This window comes from Aptenodytes patagonicus, chromosome 10 (assembly GCF_965638725.1).
Source record: "Aptenodytes patagonicus chromosome 10, bAptPat1.pri.cur, whole genome shotgun sequence".
Taxonomy (NCBI): Eukaryota; Metazoa; Chordata; class Aves; order Sphenisciformes; family Spheniscidae; genus Aptenodytes; species Aptenodytes patagonicus.
In genome coordinates this window covers 20,528,123-20,552,054 of record NC_134958.1, presented here as the reverse complement: position 1 = coordinate 20,552,054, position 23,932 = coordinate 20,528,123, and the positions used below count along the sequence as shown (strand labels likewise).

Genomic DNA, 23,932 nt, shown 5'->3' with positions numbered 1-23,932 from the left:
AGTTCCCAACACGAGAAGGGTTTTAATCTGACCATGGGCTAGGCCACGATTTGGAAAATGCTTTTTAATGCGGTCACAAAAGCATTGGAGCCCGGTGGCAACAAAGCACGGGACGGTTGACTGGAAGCGCAGGCAGCAGCCCGAGGTGTCTCGAGGTGGGAGGCTTTCCACGTCAGCAGCGGCCGATGGCGTGCCGATTTACTGGAAAAGGGCCGTGCGACGGCCGAAGCCCCACCGAGGGCCGGGTCCCCGGCGGGCAGCGGGGCCGTGCTCGGCAGCCGGGGCGAGGCGGGGCGGCCCCCCGGGCCTTCGGCTTTGCCCTCAGCCGCGGGCGGGGGCGTGGGGAGCGGCGGCGGGGCGGGCCGGGCCGGGCCGGCGGCGGCCGCCGCACTACAAGTCCCGTGAGGCGGCGCGGCGCGGGCCGAGCGGGCTGCCTGCGCGGCGGGCAGGGCTGCGTCCGCGGCGAGGCGAGGCGATGCCGGCGGCGGGCTCGGAGGGGGATGAGGGCCCGGCGGGGGCCGGCGGGGAGGGCGCGGGGCCCGGCGGCGGCCCGGCGGGGGAGCAGGCCGGCCCCGGCACCCCTAAGCTCTGCGGGTACCTGCAGAAGCTGTCGGGCAAGGGCCCCCTGCGCGGCTTCCGCAGCCGCTGGTTCGTCTTCGACCCCCGCCGCTGCTACCTCTACTACTTCAAGGGGCCGCAGGAGGCGCTGCCCCTCGGGCACCTCGACATCGCCTCCGCTTGCTTCAGCTACCACCAGCCCGAGGCCGGCGCCGCCGCCGCCGCGGGGGACGAGGCCGCCGCCTTCGAGGTGCACAGCCCCAACGGCGCCGTCGCCGTGCTCAAGGTAGGCCCGCGGGCGGGACCCGTCCGCTCGGCGCCGGGGCGGCCCCGCCGGGTGGGCTGGGGCAGGCGGTGGGCAGCGGGGGGGCAGCTCGCTTGCCCGGCGCTGCGGTGCCCGGCCGTCCCCCCTCGGGCTCGGGCGCCCTGCCGGTGCCCGCGCAGCGCGGCGGGGAGCTGGGCTGGCTGCGCCTCCAACGCGGGACTGCCCTCCGCTGCGTTTTGTGTATTTTTTTAAAAGGAGAAAGGTAATGTTTCGCAAACGCGGGGTAGATAGGCAACACCAGGCTACCCCTAGCGTTAGTTTCGTTTTTCTTTCCTTCATGATTTTGTTTTTAAAGCTGCCTTCTGAAGGGGAAGAAAATGCCTCTGGTGAGCACGACCCTGTTGGAGCAGGGTGGGCTAGCTGGCTGGGCTGGGTGGGTTCTGTGGAAACGTCTGCGTAGAAAAAAGGTTTCTAAGGAAACCTCGTGGGTTGTGGTTTTGGAAGTTGAGAGGGAGTGGTTGGTTTTCACTTCTGGGGTGTTTATTTTGAAAAGATGGTGTATGGTAGAAGTCTTTATCATCTAGACTGCTTTGGGAGGAAGGAAGAGGAGGAGGGATAATTGTTTCCTGATAGTAGCAGAAGCTGCTTATCACATCGTCTTTGCGAGGACTCAGACTTTCATAGGACGAGAGGTAAATGTTAGGATTGTTTTACATATCTTTCCTTCATTGTCATGCCTAGGAAAAAACCCCAGGAAACCATTTCCACTCAATAGAGAAGAAATAAATTATCCTGAATATCCATTATTTTTGGTTACTATTAAGGCATCTATTTCCTGCAAGGAATGTTCTTGTGCATTGAGCGTGAGTTTTCATGTGAACTGCGTTCTTTTTTAGTAAGATCCTTAATATTAGAGTTTAACCTGTAAAGTTATTAAAGTAAAACAGCAGAACTTCCTACTGAATATTGGAAAAGATCTTTCTTACATACTTATTTAAAGTGGAGATTTGAGCAATGATAATAAATGCTGAGATTGTAGAACATGGTAGTATAAAGTTCTTCAATAGTCTGTTTTGAGAAATATAAATGTTTGTCAAGATAAGGAATTATTGACATAATTTACTAAAGAATAAGCAAGTTATTTAACTGGAAAACTAATATAATAATTTTAACTACATTTGGTTAAGGAAAAGCAGTGTAATTGGCAGTTTCACATGCAATCACCTGTAAAAACTACCTTTTTCTTTGTATAGCCGTAACCAAAGTTTTTATTGCTTTCCATGAATCTGCCTTTATAGCCTGAGTGTTTATGTTACAGAAGTTAAAACTGCAGACTTGGTGTAAGCTTTGATTTATTTATTTTTGATAATTTGAGGTTTTTGGTTTTTTTTTTAATCAGTATCTAGTGATTTTCATGTGGATATTTCTAGGAAAGTACATAATGCGTGTTTTGTTTTGAGGATTCTTTTTGAATAGGAGGGCCTTTGTTGAGAAACATGTAATTTATGATTAGGATTATAGTGGGAAATAGTATATGCCACCTATGTAATAAGTAACTAGTCTGTCAAACAGTACCCTGGCAGCGACCTCGGGTGTCTTCTGCACTCGTGAAGATACAAATCATACTCGACACCGATGCACAAGCATAAGGAACAGGGAGTTTCCGTTTTCATGTTTTTCTTGGTATCTTTTAGTCTGTGATGTTACTGCTCTGCCCATACTTTTTGCATTCATTTTTTCTCCTGTACTCTCTAGGAAAGAACCTGCGTGGATTGGAGCTCTCTTCATGTTTCCCTTGAGGGGATTGAGAAAAGGTGCCAGTTAAGGAAGTCAAGGTCATTTCTGTAATTAGCAGAAAACAAAAAAATTGTATCTTCTAGCTCTCATATTGTTATGATGCTTGCCCTAAAGCGGCCAAGTGATTGTCCATAAAAATGCTATTACGTTATAGGTGTTTATATAATAAATAAGGAATTAATGAAAATCTTGAGGGATATTGCAGGACCAACTGGCCTTTTGTGGCCATGTGATTCAGCAAGGGATAAGGCTTTTGCAGCTGGAATTAATTTTCTTCTACGCAACACGACAGTTCTTTAAGGCCTTTAAAAACATCTTTCAACTAAATTGGGTAGAAACAGAATTAAGAATGAATTCAAGATGTTAAATTAAAAAAAAAAAAACAACCAACAACCCAACACCCCCCCCCACCCCCACCCCCGACTGATGCAGCCCCTGTTGAAACAAATGTGATTTAATCTATCAAGAAAACATTACACACAGAGCACGAGGAATAAAGTCAAGTCAAATGTAGTCTTCACCCTGCAACTCACATGCCTTGTTTTCCTCAATTTGCTGCTTGTTCAAAATTTCCAGATCTCGTGATCTGGTCTTTCCCATTCAGTATTATAAGCTGAGAAGAGCAATAAGAAATAAGCAACTGGAATTCCAGATTGAAATGATGGCGCTGTTGAGGAATGCATTATTTCTTCATAATGCCTTAGTTTTTTGTTAATGTAATGATTTCATCATCTGAATTGCTCAGTCTTTGTCATTTAATGGGAGCTGAGGACTGTATGATATACTTGGGGTTTGTTTCTCAGTTTGATAACAATTTCAGGAAAAATATACTATAGCCTTTACAGCAAATAAGGCAAATTGTTCATAACTTGGAAATGTAGATAACCAACCTGACACTTGCATGATTGTAGCTTTTCTATGTATTTTAAACAGTTAAAGTACATTAGGAGAAGTTAAGTGTGTGTAAAAAGTGTTTCCATTTAAAATATATAACTGGTACCATCACTTTAGGTCAAGAAGCAGAGAAAATTCTATACTTTATGAATTACGGATAGATTATGCTTGAGAATATTTTCATGGAAAGGACCTGATCCTGCAAATAGTTGCTGTAACACAGAATGCTGGTAATACAGTCAAATGAATATTTGCCTGTGTTTGCACAGTGAGGTCTGTCATTAAGGGAGAAAAGAATTAGCATTATGAATATATGTAAATGAACAAAGGGGTCATTTCTCATTTATTTTTAAAGCAGGGTGTTGTAATGACACAGTTCACTTGCTTTTGAAACAAAGAAGCACTGGCCAGTGACGGTAGACTGTGTGTCTAGTCACTTACATGTGGATAACTTCTTTGTGAACAGCGTTGAACTGGGAGGGGAGAGGAACAGAAATTGCACAGACTTCTTAAAGAAAAAAACTTTTCTGGGTTATTGGCCAAGTAGTAAGCATTCCAGACGCTGCAGATTTTGGAGCCCAGATCCTGGAAAGTATTGGACTCCAAACTTGCTGAAATCAGAATTATTTAGGAGCTTTTACTCTAATTTGTCGATAATCTTTCAGGATGTGGCAGTGATTAATAATGGGGTGCTCAAGCTTAAATAGTATTGCCTTAGGACCTAACACCATTAGGGCCTGACTCGGTTTAGAAGGTAGCTCAGCAGTGAAGGCGATTTGTTTTCTGGGTGGATCCTTTTTTTTTTTTTTTAACTTTGCTGGTTAGTGGTTGCAATGCTTTAATTAAAAATTGGGCTGCCCTCCAAAAAAAGCCGTCTGGCTCCAAATTTGCTTTTTGAGCATAGCAGGATTAGTAAATCTTAAGAAAGGCAAACTTTCTGGTGATGTTCACTTTTACATAAAAGCTTGAGGGAGAGTTTGTCTGTGTTCAGAAAAGGATTGTGGCGAGAATTTTCATGAGTTTCCTCAAAATGGCGGGTCTGCTTCTTGCATTTCTTTGGATTCTTCCTGAAGGTGTTTAATATCGGCATACGTGTTCCACCGGTGGGTCCAGGTAGAGGATGCCACTGGGTAGTTGTTTCCCCCAAATAATTTTTCTATTTGTGTCATGTGTGCACCGGAAGAAGGCAGTTCCTGCAGCATCCTTAGTGGGAGAATATAGGGGAATGGTTTTAAGCAAATGATAATAGTTTTCCATCGGTTATGTTGAAAAATACATGGGAATGTATGTCCCTTCACTTAAAATGTCTTTTGTTGCTACTGTTGCCTGTATGTTTGCAATAATAATTCCCTATCTCTCACCAGCTCAGATGACATTTATGGTGGTTTTTCTTCTCACAGAAATGCCTCCACTAAAATGTGACTAGCTAAGGTTCTTTCTTACTGTAGAGCCATGCAATAGTTTAGTACAAGTAAGGATTTTTTGTGAGATCTGATCGATGCTGCACCTAGTTAAATGTTCTGTCTCTCATAGTGGGCAGTAGCCAAATGCTCAGAGAAGTCATGAGAAATGGGGCAAGCATGGAAGTGTTGCTTTATTTGACAGATAAAGTGAATTAAAAAGTATGTTTGTAAATTGGTCTTTTGTTTAGGAGTAGGGGAAGAGGGAGACTTAATATTCTATGTGTGGTTTAAAAAAAAAAGTCCATTTCAAACAACAAGCTTCAAAGATTAATTTTGTTTCAACAAAACTCATCTTAACAGAGTTTCTCAGGATACTCTTTTACTTGTAAAGTAAATAATTAAGATGCCTATATAAACTCAGCAAAAACTGTTCAAAGGGAGCGGAAAACTCCATGAGAGAAGGAAGACTGTGTATGTGAAGGAAGGAAGGCAAAGTAACAGGCAGGGTGCAGCAGCAGGGCACCGAGTAATTCTTGGGAAAATTACTTAAAATGGGGGAGTGAGAAACTTGCACTGCTTTGCTATCCTGTTTTACACTGAAGGACCATAACTGCTAACTGACCCAATGTGTAACAATGACATCACTTGTAAACTGAGGATGCGTATGTGCTGCTCAGCAGAGAACAAGTGCAATTGGGAATTTAAAAGCAACAACAAGGAGCAACTCCAATAAAATTAATTTATAGTTTTCTAAAGACTGTTGGGGAGAGGATAATGGGACAAATTGTGAAAAAGGCTCATTAAGTTGAACTAGTCATGGGCTGAAGTTAATTGTAGGTATAATTTAGATTGACTCCAGGTGAATTGCCTCATTAGCTATGTTGTGGTAGCAAAGAGAACGACTTAAGTACTACATCCTGTGTTAGTGGAAACTCTTTGAATTCTTGGTGGTTTTCTGCTGGAGTACAGTAAAACATTGCTTTACAAGGCCTGTATGCAAGTCTATCTAAAGGGAATGTAGGCTCTCAAATTTACCAGAAATGAAGACCTGCCACTGGATAAAACTCCAAAGGAAATGCTTTTGTGCTAGAAATAGAAGGGGAGACGTTTACTCTTTGCAAAAAGTGACTGGAGTCTGTAGACTTAAAGCCTGCTGCTGTGGTCATTCCGGAACTGCCAGTGATGGCTGTGTGGATTGATGTTTCCCAGTGTCCAGTTCTTTGATACTTTCTGAGAAACCTCGTAGACACTTCTAAACTATTCTTTTCCCATGTCTTTTTTTTATGAGGGAAATGTTTTCCTCCAGTTTCCTGTGAGCAAGCAAGAATAAATATATGAAACTAATTTCCATTTCAGACTAGAAATATCTTGCTTACATATCTTTCTTACCAACGGAGAAAAGTGAACCTGCAGTGTCCTCTTGTATCACTATTTGGTTTATTTTACTACTTGATTTGATTTATGAATGTTTACTTGACTTATGTATCTTATGTCTTCTCATGTGTGTGATGTAGTGAGAGGAACTGGAGCAGCAGCTCCAGGAATAACTGTGTCTATTTTCTGATTAACTTCCTTGCACAGTGCTTTGGAACCATTTGCCGTAGGATGTTGTGGATGTTAAAGCTCATATGGGTACAAAAAGCCAAATTGTAAAATAAAAAGCTATTGCTTTTTATTGCAATCTTAGGTGATTGCTGAACACTAAGATGGCAGATTGCTGAGCCAGAAAGAGCACCCTGGGGGAAGCATCAGTTCTTGTTTGCCATATTGCTTATGATCTGTCTTGTAGTTAGCTGCTCTCAGGGTCAAAATATGATGCTAAATGGATCTTCAGTTTGACTAGACCAGAAGTGTTCTCATATCAAAAATGAAGACGAATCTGTGCCATTTATGTGCTTTATGCAGCACTTACTGTACTTCCTTTGTAAGGAAATCTGTGTTGTTTGTTGCTCTTCATTCTTTTGCACCTATTGCCTGCACAGATACCCTCTTCACTTGTGATAAACAGAACAGGAAGCTATTTGAAAGTAAGTTGTCTTTAAAGGGCAAACACAGTCATTTGCCCAAGTAATGAGGCTTTTGCACTGATAATGCCACCAAGCACTTTGGGAGAAGGTAGGAGAAAGACTGGCTAAAAGGTAAGCACTCTGTGGGCTTACAAGCCAGAGGACTTAGGTGAGTGTCTCTTCACAAGTGTTAACTTTTTGTTCCTGAACATACCATGTTATTAGTGTCAGGTGCTTGTTCTAGACTGGCAGCTGAGGATGTATGTTGGAATAAAAATGACTTTTCCAAGCGAGCACCTGCAATGTCAGTTACTGTAGTCTGTTGTTGATATTTGTAGATTGTCATTTGACACACTTTGAAATGACTCTTATAGCTGTGATTCTTACTGAAGCTTAAAGATGTGTTTGAATTCTTGCTCGCTTATTACCTATTCATGTTAATGACTGTAGACTTGTAGATTAAAGATTCATGTTGGGTTTTTTTTGTTTTAAATATGACCTTTCTATAGAAGTTAGTTAGCTCATGGGATCATCAAGCAATACAGTACGTAGATTTAGTCATTAAAGTAGGATTAAATTTGTTGGTTTCTGCTGGTAATAAAGCAAGTTAGAAAATCGGAATCTTCCTGAGTGTGTATGGGACCTTTTTGCATAATACAGATTTGTAGTTATATATTTAAACAACACTTTGTGTGTAAAGTATAAGATGCTGCTGCTGCGTTTTCTAATGTTTGAGTGTAAAACTGGAGGGAAAAAAAAAATGCATGTGACTACTTCTAATGGAAAATGGATTTGGCGTGAAAAGTTAGGGATGGGTATGCGTGCACAGGGTGCACCTAGTATGTTGGTGGTTATTTCTTTTAAATCATACTTGTTTTGGGTGATGATACCTTGCTGGTCTGCTAATTATCTGGGTTGTGTTTTTTAATTGCACTTGGAATTACTGTATTCATCTATGAAAGGCATGTAGTGATCTCATCAGTGCTCTGGTTCTTTGCGTTGTAGGCTGCAACTCGTCAGGATATGACGTACTGGCTTCAGGAACTTCAACAGAAGAGGTGGGAATATTGTAACAACCTTGACGCAGCAAAAAGGGACAGCCGAACTTCCCCTACACCAAGTGACTTTTCCAAAGGTCTTGTTGCCAAAGACAACCCTGGTAGGTTGAAAATTTGAGTAAAAACAGAATGCATGTTTCTGTTCGGTGTCAGTTAAATACATACAAGGCATAGCACTGGGGTAGAGAACAGTCTTAGCAAGTTTTTTGTCGCATCTTGTTATCAAGTAACTCTATGTAAACTTTGCATATGTTGATGATGCTAAAATTATTTAACATAAATGTAATTTTATGTGTGATTTCATAACTCTTATGAAAACCTATTGATTTCTTTAAAAACAATTTTTAAAAAATGAAGTAAAGTGGAGTAGTCCTATGACTAGGTGTCATTAAGTGGCAAAGTACAGTTTAGGTTAGATAAGTTGTCTTTTAGTGGTTGCAATATCTTAAAAGCTTAGTGTGTTAAGTATCCTGAGATGTAAACTCCAGTTTTTAATGGGAACAGGTATATTTTGTGTTCTGAATGACCATACTTTGTTCACGAAAAGATACGGTGTGGTGGATCTATCTGACTGTGATAAAAATTTCCTGCCTTTTAAAACTGGAAGACAGTTTGCACTGATGCTACATAAGTGAAATTCAGTCTCCGTAATACCTTTAGCCAAGCAAAATGTAATTTTAGGCTAGTGTCAGAGTTATAAAAATGTGTCAGTGTATTATGCAAAGTTATTTTTGACTACATTGCTCAGGCACTTCTGAATTGTTTTATTCCTGAATCATTACAGAAATGGATTGCTTGCTGATATCTGTTATCCATAAATAAGACTGAGTAAAATCCTGTTCTGTGCCAAGTTAGACATTAGTAAAGCTCACTTGGGTTTAAACAGAGTCTTGAGGTCAGATATATTTAATCAACAGATTTTATATTTTGTTAATTTTAAATTTGCTCATACTGTAAAACCAGAAATGTTAAGCTGTCTTCTTCCCCGCCCTTCTGTCCCCTCCCCCAGTTCAGATTGCATGCTGCAGTATTGTCCTCTAACCCAGTTTACTGCTTTCATTTGAGAGCAGTCTGCTTGTGGCTGCTTGCTCAACCACAGCTGGCTTGAGAGTATGTGTTTCTGTAGGGGCTCAGCTTGATGTTTCAGCTACACCATCTGACAGCTAGTCACTACTTGAAGAAACGGCCAGCTCTCTCCCTTGATCTAGCACTGGCGCTAGTCTCACCCTTCTTTATGCTAGTGCAGGGAGTGCAACTAGCAGGAACCATGTTTTTCTCCAGGTTAGTTTTTGGCCAATGTAGCTTCCTGAAGTGGTTTACTGTAGGGACAGATGAGTGCCAGGATTAGCTCAAGAGAATTGTTGGGAATGCAAAGTGGGATGGTTTGAGACCACCTTTCTGGCAGCAGATGGTCTGGTTAGCAGCTTGTCAGACCATATGCTGCAAGAACGTACGTATTGGTGTGCAAAGATCTAACAGCTTGCAGGTGTTGGAAAGGGTGACAGGCTTTTGCTCTTTCAAACCTTTGCCTTTCTACCTTCAGCCTCTCATTCTCTGCTTTGTAGTCTCCCTTTTTGCATTTTGTGGTGTTTATCTGACCCTGTGCTGAGTTGGTTGAGTTCAAAAGTTAGCCAAAAAGGAACTGTTTGGTGGGGTTTTTTTCCTGCTAGATTAATGAGTGGAATATATTTACTGTGCAATCAGGTGACTTCCAGAGTTGATGGAAAGGAGGGAACAAGGCATAGTGGCCAAGTATGGGAAGGCAGAGTAAAGGAGTAGGCAGGACTGCCCTCTTTTTGCAGCAGACTGTTGGATCAGATCAACTATAATATGTAACTTGGCCCCAAATCTCTGGTCTTTCTTCTTTGTGCTACTTCCCTCAGAGCTTACATACAGTGTGGAATTAACCTGCTGTCCCTGCAGTCTGTGTAGATACTGTTCCCTCACTCCTGTTTTGCATCAGACGTAGCAATCGTAATCCAGCCACTTTAGATCACTGATCTGATATTTTCCTTTCTTGTAAATTGCTGGGGGTTTTCTGGATCAGCAAGCTGAACCAATTTTTGTGATTTATTTATTTTTTTATTATTATTACTAAATCCAGTGGAAGGAATGTCAAGATGAAATGCATGGGCTGAGCAGAACCATCCCTTTCAGGGACAGCCTGCAGTTAAACCGCATTATGTGTAATTTGAAACTGCATCTAGAGCATCTCATTTTTGAGGACAAATCACAATGATTACTTTTATCATCAACTGAAGTGTTTAAGTAGGGATTCCTTCCGGGGAAAGTGCAAAGAGCCTGAATGATTGATGATTGTTTCTTCCTTTTAAACAAGTACTCCAGTAGAGTTGGGGGACTCTTTAAGGCTCTGATTCCATGTTGATGACTAAGATATGTGTCTCTTGGTTTTTGTTTGTTTTTTTTTTTTTTAAAGTGAATGATATGGAATTACATTTGAGTTTTTTTTTAACTCGTCTGATCAGAGGGTTTGTAGAAGGCCATAAACCACTTCATGCTTCTCTATAATGCTTTTGCTATCCATACTCTGCATTTCGTATTCCTTTTGCCTGCTGGAGGAGGGGTGAGGGAGAAAGCAAGCTATCCAGGATAACGGAAACACTGAGGTAACATATATACTACAGATCCTACAGTACGTGTTGGACAGTGTGGTATGTTGGAGACCTGGCTAGCTCTGCTGGATCAGCTTGGATCCTCTGGACTTTATTAGCTCTGGCTTAGGGCTAGCACCAGTTCTTGGCTGGTTCCTGTGGAGCCATTCAGAGCCTGCGTGAGTTTGCTGGCATGTGTGCAGTGTTGGGCCTGAGCTGCCTGTCTGCATGGCCCTGTGCCCGATCTGTAGATTTGCTGAAGTGCGCAAGAGGGTTTGGCTGGATGAGTTAGGTATAGTTGCACTCAGCTTAACCAGAGCTAATAAATCCGTGCTGATCCAGTAGGTCTCTGATGTGTCTGCAGTGCCCGTGCTAATGTTCTTGGCTCTGGGAATGCCCAGGCTGGATTTGCACAGAGCTGGCTCAAGTCCATACAGCTCATTGACTTGCAGCAGCAGTGTCACTTTTAGCACGAATAACTTTTAGGATGAAGCACACCCTGAAAGCTGTGTCACAGTATTTTCGTGACGCTGTTCCTGACTTAGGAGTTCTGGTAGACCTGAGCTTGTTTTACAAGGGCGTTTTGTTTTTTATAAGCCATAATTTTTATGGCTTTATAGCTGCTTAAGCTAGATGAATCAATATTGACTAATTAAGATTGTAAATCACTCATGAAATAATGCTTCATGATCATCACACGAGTCCTGTTATGAGAAGTATGTGGCTGCAGTGAGAACTCACTGAGGAAAACACTTTGCTATTTTTAAAGTTCATTTGAACAGAATGTTTTATAAAGTTATGTTGCAATTTCAAATAAAACCCTAACTACATTACTAGCAAGCTTAGTAGTATATGACTTTATATAGCCACTATTCTTTTACTGAAAGTTTTGCCTATTTTTCTTTTTCTCTTTCGCTGCTTTTTTTTTTTTTTTTTTTTAAAAATAGATTTGAGTGTCCTAAGTCAAAATGCTTCAGCAGAGAGAGCTAGAAATATTCTAGCTGTGGAGACTTCCCCTACAGACCTGGTGGGGGAACAAGCAGCTTCCCAACCTGCACCAGTCCAACCAAGTGCCATCAATTTCTCACTTAAACAATGGAGTACCGAAATCAAGTAAGTTGGGGATGTGGGAGAAAGAGTTATCATGAGATTGATAGTTGCTGGCAGAGACTATTTACTACTGAAAGATGTGTGTATGTGGTAGGCAGAGCTTTTTAGAACTGGGGGTGATGGGGTAGGTCAGTACATTGGACTGTATCTCTTCAAGTAAACTGTTACTTTATTGTACTTAATTGTTTGAAGGGCATAGCTGAACTTCATTGTGTAGCGTTACTGATACCTGAAAGGGAGAATCAAGTCCTGTAAAGCACTTCTAGCGATGGCTTTGCTCTCTGAACCCAAGCAGGGAGCCAGGAGTTGTATTCTCAGCTAAGTACTGCTTTTTTTGTCCTTCATTGTGTAATGGAGCTGCTAATTGCTAACATTGTACTAGTCATAGTATTTAGTGCTTATGAAGTATTTTTAGTGATGAAAATCAAAACAATAGAAATAATTCTTAATTTTCTTCTTAAAAAAATAAAAGCACATGGCACAGATTTGAAATCGGTGTAGTTAGAATTCCTGAGCAAAAAATGTGGCAGACCCCTTCTGAACAACAGCAAAACCACGTCTTATCCCCTCGCTCTTAATGAGTTTACTCTTTAGCATTAATTGCTTTAAGGAAAGCAGTCCTACTGGTTTTCAGCTCTGCTGTTGGAGTTTCTCTCTAAATGTTTTTACACTTTGCGCTGCCCACATTGATGGATCTTCCGCTTCTACTCAAAGGATAGTACAGTGCTATTACAGAGCAGTTCACAAAGCAGAGCTGTAGCTTTGGTTAACTAGACCACATCCCTCTTGAGCTGCGAGTAAAATGTTGTTTGGTTTCATCAGCAGTGCTGAGTTAAACAGATTCCTTTTAAAGATTTCCTGTTAGGCACAGAGATCTGAGAGGTTACAAAGTGTTGTTGGTTTGGGGTTGTGTTTGGTTGTGTGTGGTTGGGTTTTTTTAAGACTACTGTGTAGACCATCATTTAAGTTCTAGAAAAGATGGCTTACGGCTAGATTAAGAAATACGTAAATCCTGTTACTACATGTCCTGTTTAAACTGGTAGTCTTGTATGGTTTCTTGGGTTTGCGTAGCCACTTTGCTTTGGTAGAACTTAAATTTGGTCACAATAGAAGGAAAATAACATGAAACAATTTCTGTTAGGTGAATTCCTGTATACTTGAAACGAGTGTTTCTGGCTTTTAAAAACCTTTTTCTAGAATTTTTGTTCTTTTTTTCCTTTTTCTGAATTGCAGATGATACGCTTTGGGGAAGTCTAGCTAAAAGGGCAGGGTCAGGGTAAGCTGCTCAGTGTTGCCTGGTTGGTGTGTGTTAATGTTTCTTTGCAACTGAGCAGAAAGGCAACAGCGGAGTTGTGGGTTGGGATGCCCTTTTGGTTGGAGGGAAATGTTTCTGGTGGCAGTGTCCCAGCAGGTATTGTAGCGTGGTATTCAAGAGTTGGCCTTTCTCTGTATAGCTGTGATCCTAATGGCTTGGAGTCCTTGCAGATCTCTGGGAATAAACACGTAGGAAAATTTCACGCTGTGAAGCTCTTTCAGGCTGAATGCCGCCCTCCCCCATTCCGCTCTTTCTGGAGATACTCAGCTGCAGTGGTTCATCTGTCTGAAAATGTTCCTGGGAAAACAACATTTATTGTATCTACTAACAGAGTATTTAAGTCTGTGGGTTTTTTTTATATGGAGTGCTCTAGTGCCCCCATGTGCTCTAAATTTTAAAGCAGGCATCCCTCCCTGCAAGCCGATACCAGCAGGAAATGGTGCCTTTGTCAGGATTGCTTGTTATGCTCAAACTTCCTATTCTGAGCTTTTCAAAAGTTAAAAAAAAAAAAAAAAAAATTGCAGAGGATTTACTGAGCCAGCAGCTAAAATCTGGTGTGTGTGTGTGATGTGGACAGTTGTGCGCTGCCTCTGGCCATGTATTCTATTACTGGGATAAGAGTCTGACAACCTTTTCAGAAGCTATTTAGCTGTGTGGTAATATGCTAGAACCTCTGACAAATTTATTTACATTAGCATAGGCCTTGCAGTGACATGTCTTAAAAGCTATGGACTAGCATTACCTCTGCTTGTTTGGAGCTAGCAGGTCACGAGCACTTAAGTTCCTGTATCTACTAAGAGAAATTTGCTCTGAGACTTTGTAGCAGTTTTTGCAAAAACGGTGAATTTTCTTCAGCATAGGTTTGGTTAGGGACAATTGGATTTTCCTTCTAGTGGCTATCCTCAGCTGCTCAGCTGAGAGGGGTAGGGCATGTATAATCTTAATTTGGATTTATTTTGCATAAGTATTAAAGCTGATCATTATTACATGCTTCTACTCCCCATATCTTTTGTTCATTCAATCCTGCAATGAATGATGCCCAATTAATAAGCAAAGCTATTCAGTAACGGTGCAAGGGTCTTTCAGATGACAGCCTTTCTCATTACACAGCTTTGGTTTATACTCAGACCATTTTGAATGAAACTCCTGTGAAAAAGCATTAAGTGGTCATGTAAGTCTTGTATTTTAACATGTGCAATCTCACTTGTCACTTCTTGATTGACAAGTGATCTTTTACTGGGCTGAACAGCATTCTTTTGAGTGTGTATCACAAGAAGGTCTACTTAGTTATATTGGATCTCTGTGTGGAATCAGGACAAGATTGTTAATATTTTCATAACAGTGAAAGCTAATTATTAATCTTGGAAAATTAAAATGACATAGTAGTGTGACTATAAAAGCTGGTGGCAAAAAAAGCCCCCCTAAAATGTTAGAAACCGTTATAGTAAACGTATGCAAACAGTAGTCCTGTTGTAGTTGATTGTTTTCCTCCCTTCTCTGCAATTCTATGCAATTTGGGGCAGGGGTGGGATCTGACTACCTTTAGAGTATGTGTGCACTATCCAGTATCTTCCTGGATTGTGACTAGTTTTAACCCCAATATTAGAGGATGGATCAAAGTGTTTCTGAAACTTCAGAGAGTTTTCTCTATGTTGCTGGGAGCATGTATTTGTTAAGAACCTAATAGATGTCTTAATCAAAGACTTATCCTTCCTCCCGAACACATCTATGATGCGTTTGACAGAGAAGCTATTGCTATAACAACTGCATTTGCATCCTAGGTAGCAGTGGTGAAATAATAATTGGAAAAAAGAGAAGAATATGTCTTGGAGTTAAGCTACGTGTATATTTACAGTAACTAAAGTTGAAACTTGTTTTTCTGCTTTTAAAAATATATTTTCAAGTACTAATTGGCATATATAGGCATTTAGGCCTGATTTTTTTTTTTTTTCATTTTTATGCTGTTAGCTACTTGTATCTCTTATTTATGTGGAATATAGAGTTGGAAACATACTGAATTATAATAACCTCAAGTTATATAATCATAAAATAAGACTTCAACCCAAAACATTTAAAAACACAGAATCATTAGATCATATGATCAGGTCTTGTGTCATGTGTCTGATTGTACTTGTCATACTGTGCTTAGGAAAATAAATACTGGTTTTTAAGTTCAACTACCTACTCTTAATCTAATAGAAAGCAATGAAGCAGTGCTACTTCAGTGCCCTTAACAATCCTATGCAAAAGCTTCACAAAATTCAGCATCGGCTATGATTGTTCATGGGTCTAGCAGCAGTTTTTGAAGAAGCTTTTCTAGAAGTCATTTGACTTCTTGTTCCTTGTGATTTTTCAAGCTTTAAAAGGTGGTGTTCAGACAGGCTTTAAATAGTGAAAGTGACCAAGAGCAGAACAGGCGGTAGTGGAGTTGCATGGTAAGAGATCAGCCACTACTCAGAGAATAGCTGTAGAGACGCCAGGTGACACTTGTTAATTTTGGATGCCCTAGGAAATATGTCAATCATCACCCAGTTTCATCTATTTGATTTGAACGGAAGGTCTGAACAACGAAATGAGGCTTCTTGCCCCCAACAGAAATTGTGATTCTTTCTGGAAGAAGGTTAAATGTGTAGTGTAGTTTGATCTTTGTCAAGTTTGCAAATTGATTGTTGAAATAATTTTCTTAATAACCTTTAGGATTATTTTTAAATTGTACTTGGTTATTAATCAGTTCACCAGACTATAGGAATTTTGCACTGCATAATGATTAGCCTAGAGTTCACTTTGATCAGATGTTAAATCTCTTGTGACGCTGAAAGACCAGGTTGCATAATCAAATGATCTTGAAGGTGTAATATGGGTTACTTTCTGCTTAAGGTTTGAACAGTAAGAAGAGAGAATGTGGCTGACTGAGTGAAAGCATCTTTGTGGGCCTCCATCTTACACAGACTGTGTAGAAAATGCTGAGATACTAAATATATTTCCAACTTTATACCTAAAATATTAAACTGATTCATATGGTTTGATGTAGAATCTCCTCCTCTAGTTGAACAAAGACTTTACAATACTGAGCTACATTAATACTCATGAACATAAGTGTGGACTTAAAGATTTCTGATAGCATGATAGTTGTGGGGGAAGCTGGGTAGGGTAATCTCATCCTGCTTGTGAAATGTATTGTTCTTCTATAGAATTATCTGGCTGGAATTTAGGGGTTGCCTCTGAAATGTTCTTGCAGATAATTGGCAGCATCCTAAAACTGCTAGGAGTCTGTCATCAGCGATTCTGCTACAGCAGGTCTCTTGGATGATCCCAAGTTTGACATTAATCCAGAATATGAAACTATAACATACATGCGTTTTGACTGCATGCTGTTCTGCTTAATGATTGGCAGTTATCCTAAAATTCTAAGCTACAATAACTAATCAATAAAGAGATGTTGCTTCTAAATCTTGATTTTGTTTTGTTTTTTTTCCCCCTGCCAAAACAAGAATAAAACAGAGGAAGACTCAAAAGACCATAGTGGTCTCCTAGATATTAATATCCTGTTAATTCTTTTGTTCTTGAAACATAGCACTGTTGATAGCCGGTGCTATTTAGTAGGATATGCTTTTTTTTTTGAGCTTTTATTTGGTATTGGCTTTGTCTGTGTTTTTAGCTTATTTTTAGTTTGCGCTGTTTCAACTGCAGTGGTTGTCTTGAAAACCCCTTTATAAAAAGAATGCAAAATGGAGAGATCTTTGTCACTTTTCCTGCTGTCTTTTTCACAGAAATTCAATGTCCTCTTTAAGAAAAGGAAATAACGAAAACCGCAAGAGTGTATTTTATACCACTGAAGAGTGGGAATTGCTGGATCCAACTCCAAAAGACTTGGAGGACTCAATAGCCTTGGAAGAAAAGAGGAAACACCTGGCAGAAGGAAGTAAAGGTAGAAGTGGGAGGAAGGAAGGGGAGCATATGCCTTACCTTCTTTAGTATAGTGTACTGTGTTATGTGTACCTCCAGGAAATAAGTGGAAGCTTATCTCTTCTTCACAAACCTTATACAGAGCTCTCTAAATTCTTTAAAAAAAAAAAAAATTACTTCTGTATGATGTGTTTGGAGTCCCCTGCCATTCAGATACAATAGAATAAGTATGAACCCTTGTTACCCACTGTTTCAGGTCCCCTTAGCATGTTACCATCTCTAGTTTTGTCACTTGAGTTGCAAAGTTACAGGATGAAGGGAAATGTTGAGGCTTTTGATTACTCAGTTGAGTGTCACCCATTGAAGCAGAATTGCCTTTAGACTCTGAAGTATGTATACGCATGTTATATTGGCTTGCTTCTGAAATGGAGGGAAAAAATAGGGACGCATATGCAGTGATAGCTCATCCGTGCGTTGTAACCGGTTCTCACATTTGACCAGTCTGGAATAACCTTGTGAGGACATTTTTACAGCTCCTTACGAACACTTTAGCTGACATCCAAGTGATTTAATCTGTTAGAAAACATCCTTCTCTCTAAGAATACTCCTGTGAGTATATAAATGGAGGTGAAACCTTACACTGAATGCCTCTTAAAAGAAACAGTAGGCTGTGATGTCAGTGATGTTTTTGCTCTGATCACTTCTGAGCTGTTAATTATCTGAAGCAAAGTTTACTTTGCCATAGTTAGGGGCACCTTTTATTTTCTGTAATGAATTGTAAAGTTATCTTTGTGTCTTATTTCACAAGTATTAATTCATGAGCTAAATCTTTTATCTGGGAGGGGAGAAGACTTTGAGCTATACACTTTTCCCACCAAAGGAAGCGGCTTGGAAAATGAGACCTGTTTAACACTATTGTATTGGGCTGTTTAAATGCTGCTTAGAGTCTAATTTTAATGACCATATTTTTAAAAGGAAATCTGAATGCTTTGAAATGCCTTTTTACTAAGTGAACTGAACTAGAAGAAATTGTTTTATGCAGGACTGACTAGTTCAGCTTTTCCATTCGATTTTGGCCGCATTCCACACAAAACAAGGCGCCCGTTAAAAGACATGATTGGATCAAGCAAAAACCGGAACAGCAGTGACTCTTCTCCAACTGAGTGGTATTCTGGTAATGGCAACAAACTAGTCTCTGAACTGCAACTGAAGTATCAAAGCCAGCAAGAAGAGTTGGAAAAGCTAAAGAAAGATCTTTTGAGCCAAAAGGTAATTAAGCCTTCAGGCAGAGTGCACAAAAGCAAATGGATCTGGCAGGTGATTGTGAGTTTACCCTTTATGGCCATCCAACTGCATTAAGAGCTGGTGGTTTGTTATAAAATAACGGTGCTAAATGAACCTTTGTTTACAAAACGTCTTGAAACAAGAAGGACCAAATTTTACATCTGTTGAAAATTAGATCGCTGAACAATCATTTGCACAGTGTTCATTAACTTGGTGTGTATATCTTTCTTATTATCTGAAGCTAGCTTTCTCAGTGTCTGCCAGGATCCTGGCAGATAATCACAGCTTCTTTCACCATTAGTACGTGTAATTCCTGAGAAACTTCTCCTTTCAAGTCCTTTTTTTATTGAGTGTAGTTTCTGTGTCTTTTAATTCTGGAGGAGAGGGTGGGGGAATGGGGTGACACACACACACTCTCTCCCCCCTGCTTCCCCCCTTTCCCCCATTAACTGCAACCTCACAAACGGTTTTGTAAATAATAGGCCTAATCATAAATCTGTGTATGTAGTACTGCCCTCGTGTAGTGTTCTTGCTTGTATGCCCTTATAACTCAAATTTATTAAATACCTTGGTTTTATCTAAAATAATTTCTCAAAATCAGTGGCTCATTCTAGGTATATCTTTATGACTTTCCAAGTCTTTGTAAACTTCCAGATACATTATTGAATGTTCAAGTTCTCAGGAATTCCGTAAAACCAATTCCTATTTCTGTCCTTGTATTCTTAATTAGTGTCAGAGAACTGTTTAAAAAAATAAAAAAATTTAAAAATCCCAGTTTCATTGGTAAGTATTGCAGATGCTTCTAGGGTTGAACTTACCTTCCCACAGTTCCACAGTGTTAAACCATTAACCAAACATGGGAAACAGCAAAGGTAATAATCCAGATTAGCAAGACTTGTAAGTGAGCAGTCTGCTGTTCTTGCTTTCTTAGTGTTTATTGTTGATCTGGAATATCTTCTTATCTTGTATGTGGTTTTGTGTTTTGGATTTTTTGGTTGGTGGGTTTTTTACAGCTTAGCTTTTGGAGAGCTTCTGGTAGTAGCTAAGGCAAACTCTTCCTTTAACAATATTTCTGTTCTTTTACATTTCACTTTGACTTATTTGCATGTAACAGCCTTCTTGAATGTCATAGTAAGATCTCATTCCAGCAAGGAATCAAGTAAGGTTTTAATTTCAGTGTAACTGACTTAAAAATCAGCTTCTCTTACGCATGTGTACCCATGATTCCCCAAGCAAAACACATGTGTCTTTCATGCAAGTGAATAGATGTTGTAATTGTCCAGGATCTATGCAATCCCATGAGCAAAGATACTTACCCTTTTTTAGCGTGAGGGAATAGAAGATGAAAATGGTAGAATTGTTAGATGGATGTGTGTTTAAAAAAAAAAAAAGTCTAGTTCAGAGCATTTGATGCTGTCTTTTTTGCAAAGACCACAGAAACTCCTTTTCTCCCTTGTGGCAAGTCAGTTAATTACTTGGCTGATTCTGTGGCAAGACTTTCTAAACAGCTTTCCAAAGACTTCCTTTTCAGCAAAGCAGCATGTGTATTTTTTTTCTTCCTTTTATTTTCTCTGCATCTGTAAGGGACGAGAGCAATTAGTTACCTTTCCCTATTCCATTCTGTAATGTTCACCTCTTAATTTTTTTGGCTTAAGTCCTCTTCCTATTTATCTTCTTACAAGTAAGCCTTTTTTAGCTTCCAAGTAACTGCTGGGCCACAGCTGTCGACTACTCTTCCCAAACCTGTTGTAGCCTTTCTAGGCAGGATCCTTAGCTCAGTGAAAGATATTTAAGCCATCCGTATAGTCCAGTCATTGTAAGGTGCTAGCCTGCTAGAAATCATGTCATGTGTTTCCTTTTTGCCTTAAAACACCACCATGAGGTCTGTTATAAGCTGATGATTCAGATGCAAAACCCATTCCTTTTGCTTGACGTTAGATTTCTAAGTTATAAAACTTAGAAACTTAAAACTTCATTACAATCTTTCTTTTTTTAAAATTCTCAGGAACTTGTGCGACTTCTGCAGCAAACAGTCCGATCTTCCCAATATGATAAATATTTTGCAAGCCGTCTTTGTGAGGGGGTTCCCAAAGACAAATTAGAGCTGTTGCACCAAAAAGATGACCAGATTTTGGGTCTCAACAACCAGCTTGAAAAGTTAAATCTGGAAAAAGATAGTCTCCAGCAGGAAGTAAAGAATCTGAAATGTAAAGTTGGAGAACTCAATGAGCAGCTAGGTATGTTGATGGAAACTATTCAAGCTAAAGATGAAGTGATCATGAAACTCTCTCGTCAACTCAGCGAATGTGAGGACAGTACATCCTCTCAGAGTGGAGCAGTAAATTCTTCCGTGGCGACCTGTACTAATAAGGAACTACAGGAACTGGACAGACTAAAAGTAAGAGCAATGTCTCTGTCTTGGTGGATAGGGGAATCTCTGCTCCCTATAAAAACTACTTTCTAGTCTGCTATACTGTTTGCGGAGATCACTACAGCAGTTCTCCAAGATACTCATCAACTGAGGCTTTCTCTGCTTGGAATCTACACTTTGAACTGTTATGTGGCAATCTAAACATAAATCTGTTATACTTTGAGCTGGTTGGTACATCTATAGTACAGTGTCCCATACTTTCAGTAATTTAATCGTTGGTGTGGAGGAGTGATGTGAGAAGTAATCAAAGGAACAGGAGAAAGTAAGGGTAAGAGGAAAATATAAGCATGGAGGAAAACAACCAGAAAGCTTGCTTTTTTTTTTTTAATTTTTTTTGGATATCAAAAGTGAGGAAACAAAGAACATGTAGAATGGCAAAGGGGAGCTCCAAGGAGAAAAAAGGAGGAGGAGTATAAGAACCTGTTTTAATAACGCTGCTCCAGATGTCATCAATGCATTTTTTTTTCTTTCTCTAACCTACCTCAGTGAATGTGTCAGAAGTTCTTAATGGAGTTACTGAAGTTACCCATTTTGCTCTAAACATGCTTTCTTGCCTTTGGATAAATGTTGTATTCCAAATTGATTAACATTCCAAGGGATTTGGAATACAAGTCAGTCATTTAAAATACGTATAAACATTCATATTTTTCTTTCCTATATGTGAGCCTGGGAAGTTTTAGAAAATAAAATTGAAACTAGAAATCAATGGTCTTGGCAGAAAGCAGTCCAAAGCTTGTAGATGCTGTGGAGTGTGGGAGTATTGTAATTGTTGGGAGGGTACCAACATTCCTTCATCCCACAACCTCAGATTTCAGAGGTAGTATTTGTAGCCTGGAACTGAGTGGATTAGGCAAGGAAGCTTATTGCTAAGGACTTATATTTTTTGTATGGAGGCAGACATCAAACTTGTACTTTAAATGAGGACTGGTGAGGGTAACCAAAACCCAAGGGGCATTTTGCCCCCACTTCTTGTATTGCATGGTATGCGCTTCTGGCTGATGCGCAGCACCGTGACCTCTCCGGTGTGTTCAGCATGCACGTTTCTGTTCTCCTTCCCGGTGGTGCAGCCTCACAGGGCTGGGCCTGCCTCGTGACAGCAAGCAGCAACCAGCTGCCTTCTGCTGGGAGTGTAGCACTGGAAGGGATGCAAGTGAGGCACAGCACCACCCTGTACACCTCTGTGGTCATACCGACTTACGTGAAGACTAAGAATAATACTTGATTTGATCCTGATACGTTTAATGATAAGTCCTGTTAGTAGCTGCTTGTTCTGTATTCTAAGGTATACTTTTTCTGGTAGGCATTTGCTGTTTGTAAGATATTTTTATTAAAAATCCAGTTTGTTTTTTTTATCAACAGGACAATCTTCAGGGTTATAAGACCCAGAATAAATTTTTAAATAAGGAGATTTTGGAACTTTCTGCTCTACGAAGAAATGCAGAAGCAAGAGAAAGAGAATGGCAGGCAAAGGTCAGACTAACACAGCATGTTCTCATTTTGGCAATGTCTAAAGCAGTTTTCAAAAATTCAGTTGTAAATCTACTCAGGGAACGTAACTGTGGAACGGAAATGGAACAACTTAAAAAAACATCCCCCCCCGAACCCAGTCTTTACGGACTAATCTTTCTGAATGCATTCTTGAAAGGAGTAATTGACTTTAAAATCATGTTAACCAGTGGAACTTTTTCATAACTTATGAACACAGGCATTTATAGTTCTGAAAACTTTGTTTCCTCAGAATTAAGGCTGTAATAATTTTCTTGAAGTATGCAGAAGACAGGATGTGTAAGGATTTGGTATGTCACTGAGTAGAGCTTTCTCCTTCAGAGCATGAAGGATGACTACAGTATGGTGAATGTAACTTTGGAAGTGTGTTTCTGTATAGATGAATTTGAGTGTAGAGAAGTTGTGGGTAAATAATGAAGATTTCCATTCCCTGGGGCTAGGAAAATACGCACACATCCGTAGCTAAGGCAAGATGCCTGTAGCTATGGTTTGGCAGGGTTTGCTCTTGTTTTTCTGGAAATGATGCACGCAGCGGCCAGGTCTAAATGCTGTATTTTTGGCACAGAGGTGTATGTTTACAATTTCTACATGCTATTACCTAACCCATATCTTTAAAATTCCAGTTAAGTTCTTTTTGTTCAAACATGCATGGACTAAAGCTGTTACTTTAAAAGCACAAAATGGTTAAGTTGTCCTTCATACAACGTAATGATAATTAAAGCTTGCTCAGACTTCCCACATGTAAAAATACATGTGGTAGAAAGTCTCTGGTCTACTATTCTGCCTTTCTGTAAAAAGCCACAAGTATCTGAGGTTTCTTTCCCAAGTACTTTATATACAGAATTTTACAGTAGTCTAATAAAATGCACATGTAATTTTTATTTTCAACAAATAAGGGTTGCTTTATGTTTTCTGGTGCTACAAAAATGGGAAAGTAAAGCTGACTGTTCTTGACTTACAGGTTTCTAAGCAACATAAACTAATAGAATAATATTGAACCAGATTTTAAAAGAAGTGTAGTACAAAGTAAGTTTCTGAAGATTTATAATATTATATATTGTTTTCTGCAGTATACTAGCTTGGAAGCCAAACTCTGTCAGATAGAAAGTAAATACTTGATCCTGCTTCAAGAAATGAAAACTCCTGTTTGTTCTGAGGAGCAGAGTCCTGCTCGTGAGGTCATCACACAGTTACTGGAAGATGCCTTGAAAGCAGAAACTAGTGAACAACCAGAACAAGCGTTTTTCAAACCACACCTGGTCAGGTAATTTGGTCTTATTAAAATAAATGTTTGTGTTACTGGAAGATGCCTTGAAAGCACAAACTAGTGAACAACCAGAATAAGCGTTTTTCAAACCACAGCTGGTCAGGTAATTTGGTCCTATTAAAATAAATGTTTGTGTATCTTGGTCAGTGGGCCCGGTTCTAACACTGGAAAACAGGCAGTGGGGATATATTTGCAGGATTTGGGTTTTTTTAATGTATTTCCCTTCATGAATAACAGTATCATCATGAAATCCTTTTGGCTGTATGAATATATTTATTTTATTTGAGATACAGTATGAAACTTAGACTCAAATGTTGCTGTATAGCTGCTGAAGGTGATCTACTGAAGAAATGGGTTCATTTGAACTTGACCATGTTTTAAATAAATTGCTTAATCTGTGTGGTAAGATATATTGGAATATGGGCACGTAGTCTTTTGTATATGGGATTATAAAAATAATTATTAAATAAAGGATATACTTTAGAAGAATGTTTAAATAATAATTATTAAAACTTGAAAC

General features: G+C 39.8%; 1 protein-coding gene across 2 annotated transcripts in view; it reads left to right on the top strand.

The window, feature by feature from the left end:
* The first annotated feature begins 475 nt into the window (after positions 1–475).
* TBC1D2B (TBC1 domain family member 2B) overlaps positions 476–23,932 on the top strand; it is a 35,454-nt gene continuing 11,997 nt past the window's right edge. For both annotated transcript variants that reach the window (XM_076348413.1, XM_076348412.1), the window contains exons 1-8: positions 476–844; positions 7,929–8,082; positions 11,541–11,706; positions 16,789–16,946; positions 17,967–18,193; positions 20,214–20,606; positions 21,999–22,109; positions 23,216–23,409. In XM_076348413.1, the coding sequence (XP_076204528.1) occupies positions 476–844; positions 7,929–8,082; positions 11,541–11,706; positions 16,789–16,946; positions 17,967–18,193; positions 20,214–20,606; positions 21,999–22,109; positions 23,216–23,409 (1,772 nt within the window). The remainder of the gene's footprint in view (positions 845–7,928; positions 8,083–11,540; positions 11,707–16,788; positions 16,947–17,966; positions 18,194–20,213; positions 20,607–21,998; positions 22,110–23,215; positions 23,410–23,932) is intronic.